Genomic DNA, 3,589 nt, shown 5'->3' on the forward strand with positions numbered 1-3,589 from the left:
ATAATATTTAGGCCCCTTGTACTCATTATGGCAAGACAATAAATGAAAGCATAGGGAAATTGTGAGATTACTCTCTTTTTTTGCAGCATGAATGACTCTATGCAATTCTTGGATTTAATCCAAGATGCTGTGAACCCAAGATACAAATCGAGCCACTCCTCCTCTCTTTTCAAACTCTATATCTACAGAAAACCATCCCTGTTGGATCCCCCAAATCCAACTATTGTTTGTTCCATCATATTTCTCCTAAACTCCATTTTCATTTCTCAAGAGCCTTCCATCTGTTCATTCAACTACAATAGCCCATAACCGAATAAATCATACATGTTAGCTGAAATAGGACTGATTATGAAGAAAGATGTGGTATCCCAAATTCCCTTGACCCTGTTTAGTCAAATCTCTAAGAAAACCAATTTTTCCTTTTTGCCTAGACTTGATTTTTGCAAAAAAATTCTACCAGTTATTGTAGCAATCCAAAATATCCCAATATTTGTCTCAACTTCATCCCCCAAATACCTTGGATATTCTTCTACTAACAACAATGAGGCCTTGAGGGCACAATCTTTGGAGGTAGGGAGTGATGTAACACCTATTCACAGCATTTTAACTCATGGGACAGCAAAGGAAGGTACTGATCTATCAAGTTTCTTTTATTAAACTTTTCTTTGCACACTTAGCACCAAATTCTTCACATATGATTTGTTTGTTTCTTTATTTATGGTTGTACTTGACTACTTGTTAAGCAATTCTGCATGTATGCTGAGATATATGAGTTGGGCGCGCTTCCCAACCTTTCTACATTTCAATTAGGATAATTTTCTAGATTTCCCAAACCTGTCCTACACCAAAGGGTAACAGTTAAACTGGATTCAAAAACATAATAAGTTCCATTTGTCATTGTTCAGAATATTTTTCATAAGTCGAGAACACGACACTGGAAAGGTGCCATGCTATAACCTGCATTTACATCACAAGAGTACAAAGACATGAACTTAGCTTTTGGAAGCAACAAAAAAGCAAGTAAGAATCATCTCAACACATCCAAAGAAATTAGATCAGGTACCACACTAGACAGAAAAATGCAACAGAACTCCACATATTGATATATACAAAACAAACTAAATCATTAAACATGGAAAGTAGTTTGCTACTTGACTTCACATGTTTCAAAAAAATATTACCAAATGGCTTGTTAATTAGTCACTGCTCAATACAACCTACAGACTAAATCTTCTTTAAATAAGACCTATGCATGTTCAAACTTCAAAACATCTAGTTATGCATGCACAATCGAAATAAATCATGGGGCAGATCTCACTGTAATCAAAGACAGACAACTCAGGATTACACATATATTCATCAGTTTACACCCAGATAGTCCGACACGCACATTGTCATTATCCTATTCATATTGGCAAGTTTCACGATCCATCCACATGTTTCTGGCACCACAAAGTCAAAAGTCTACACATCTCACATCTCTGTTATGAAGTTCAATACTATCTCCAATAAAGACAGAATATAATCCATAAAATAAATAACCAAATGAAGTGTGCAACTGAACCAGTGAAAACATCATCTGTGGTACTACTTCCCTTTATCTGTTTATTTAACCTCACATATATCCTACAGCTCTAACTTGTCTTCTCCAGTTCCACGGCTTGCTTCCTCAACCATTCAGTCCGTTTCATTTGTTAAGAGTAACAGCATGCACATAATTCTCTAGTAAATCATTGAAAACCCAGAGATACAAAACAAGAAATTTCAATTATAGAAGTAAGGAAAACATACGTATGTGTTCAACTGTCTGACAAAACTGGAGAAGTTATTGTGCTTGAAATATTTGGGCAAAAGATCCCTGCCGAACTCAGGTGGATTCCAGACAACGAAGCTGTTGTTGCTAGGGCTCCAAGAAACTATCGAATCCGTCGACGGATCATCGACCATGTCATAGGTCTTGCTAAGAAACGGCGGCGGAGCATTAGCGTTCGGAGTCGAGCTCGAGCTCGTGCTCGTGGTTGAAACTGCCGTGTTATTGGTACCATTAACGCCATCCATGATCACAAATTATCAAAAAACGAGGATCATCAATCCGATAGATAGAAAAACTAATTTACGAATATAAAGAACGAAGATTTCCCCTAAAGTATGGGGTTTAAAGGAATCGAGACGGCGTCATTACCGAACGCCAGGTGCACTCAGAACAGAAACAAAGAAAATAATTGAGAATTAAAATATAAAAAAATGAGAATAGGGAAGCAGTATCAAAGATTGAGAGTCGTTAATGGCGGAAAACTATAAACCCTCGATTGCAGGAAAGTCACGAAAGGAAATGGGAGACACAGAGGTTGAATACCGGAATGGGGTTTTTAATAGGGTGAAGACGAATGAAGGAAACGGACACGAACCGGTGGCTCAGAGATCCGTATGGCGTAACGACATTGGGATTTGTGAAGACCCGATTCCCGAACATGGCAAAAATGCTCCATAGACTACGGAAATTGGGAAATGACCTTACATCCCCCCAGGGGTTGCTGTTAAATTACGGTGTATCGTTTTTGAAGAGGTTTCTTAATCAGGTAACCTGTTTTGGCTTTTTATATATATATATTTTTTTCCTTGCGGCTGCGCCCTCTTGGTCTCCAACAAACTTATACGGGTTGAAATTATCTATGATGAGTGGCAGTGAGGATTCAATGGATGGGAATATTCGATATGCATCACAATTATTGGATCTTCAATGTCGTTCATTGTCTCATTGTAGATAATTTTTGTGCTTAAGACTACATATCAGGTTTCTTTTCTGAAAAATTATTGAAAAGAGGTATTATACATGATTTACCCCGAGAATAAGTTGTTATGGTTGTGCATTGGTTTTATACACTACACACACTTGTCGGGTAGAGTGAGGAAGTGTATCGTAGACCTTCATCCAATGGTTGTACAAATGACTATAAATGATATACGGTCATGCACAAAACCTTTTATAATTTTTTTTTTTCAAAACAAATAGCAAATAGATCTAGAGAATGGGAAAGATTTTACAACAAATAAGGCGTAAGTTTTACAAAGGTGTTGTAGTAATCTTTAAAAGCAATGATCCCCGCGTTGTGATATGTGAGTGGTCAATTTATAGAAAAATATTTATAGATATTTCAACAAGGGAAAATGAAGCATGCACTACTGATGTGCATATTTGATATACCTCTCTAATATACCAAGTAATGGGGCTCATACTTGATTCTCACATATTGTGACCACGTAGGGTCATATGGATGATAACATTATCTAGACCCTTATCGGTGTAATATGCAATTTCCTTCTTACATTGTCAACAAGAGAAACCCTTCTGTCAATAATTATATATGTACTCATTTAGACCCAATTAGTGGGCGAGTCTACGGTGTACCGATTAAGTTGCACTAGTGCAACATATTGGTCACAAATTCGAACCTTGCAAATAGCCTCTCCTGCGAAGCAAGGGGTAAGATTGTGTACATTTGCTCCTCCCAATCCCTTGCGTTCATTTGCTCCTCCCAAACCCTGCAGAAGCAGGAGCCTCATGCACTAGGTTACTCTTTTACTCATT

General features: G+C 37.4%; 1 protein-coding gene across 1 annotated transcript in view; it reads right to left on the reverse strand.

Moving 5' to 3' along the window:
- The window catches only part of LOC122081218 (heat stress transcription factor A-1-like), a 22,519-nt gene extending 19,977 nt beyond the window's left edge, over positions 1–2,542 (reverse strand). Inside the window, exon 1 of the mRNA XM_042648240.1 lies at positions 1,792–2,542. Coding sequence (XP_042504174.1) covers positions 1,792–2,058 — 267 coding nt within the window. The 5' untranslated portion in view covers positions 2,059–2,542. The remainder of the gene's footprint in view (positions 1–1,791) is intronic.
- Between the last annotated feature and the right edge of the window lie 1,047 nt (positions 2,543–3,589).

Source organism: Macadamia integrifolia, chromosome 6, assembly GCF_013358625.1.
Source record: "Macadamia integrifolia cultivar HAES 741 chromosome 6, SCU_Mint_v3, whole genome shotgun sequence".
Lineage (NCBI taxonomy): Eukaryota > Viridiplantae > Streptophyta > Magnoliopsida > Proteales > Proteaceae > Macadamia > Macadamia integrifolia.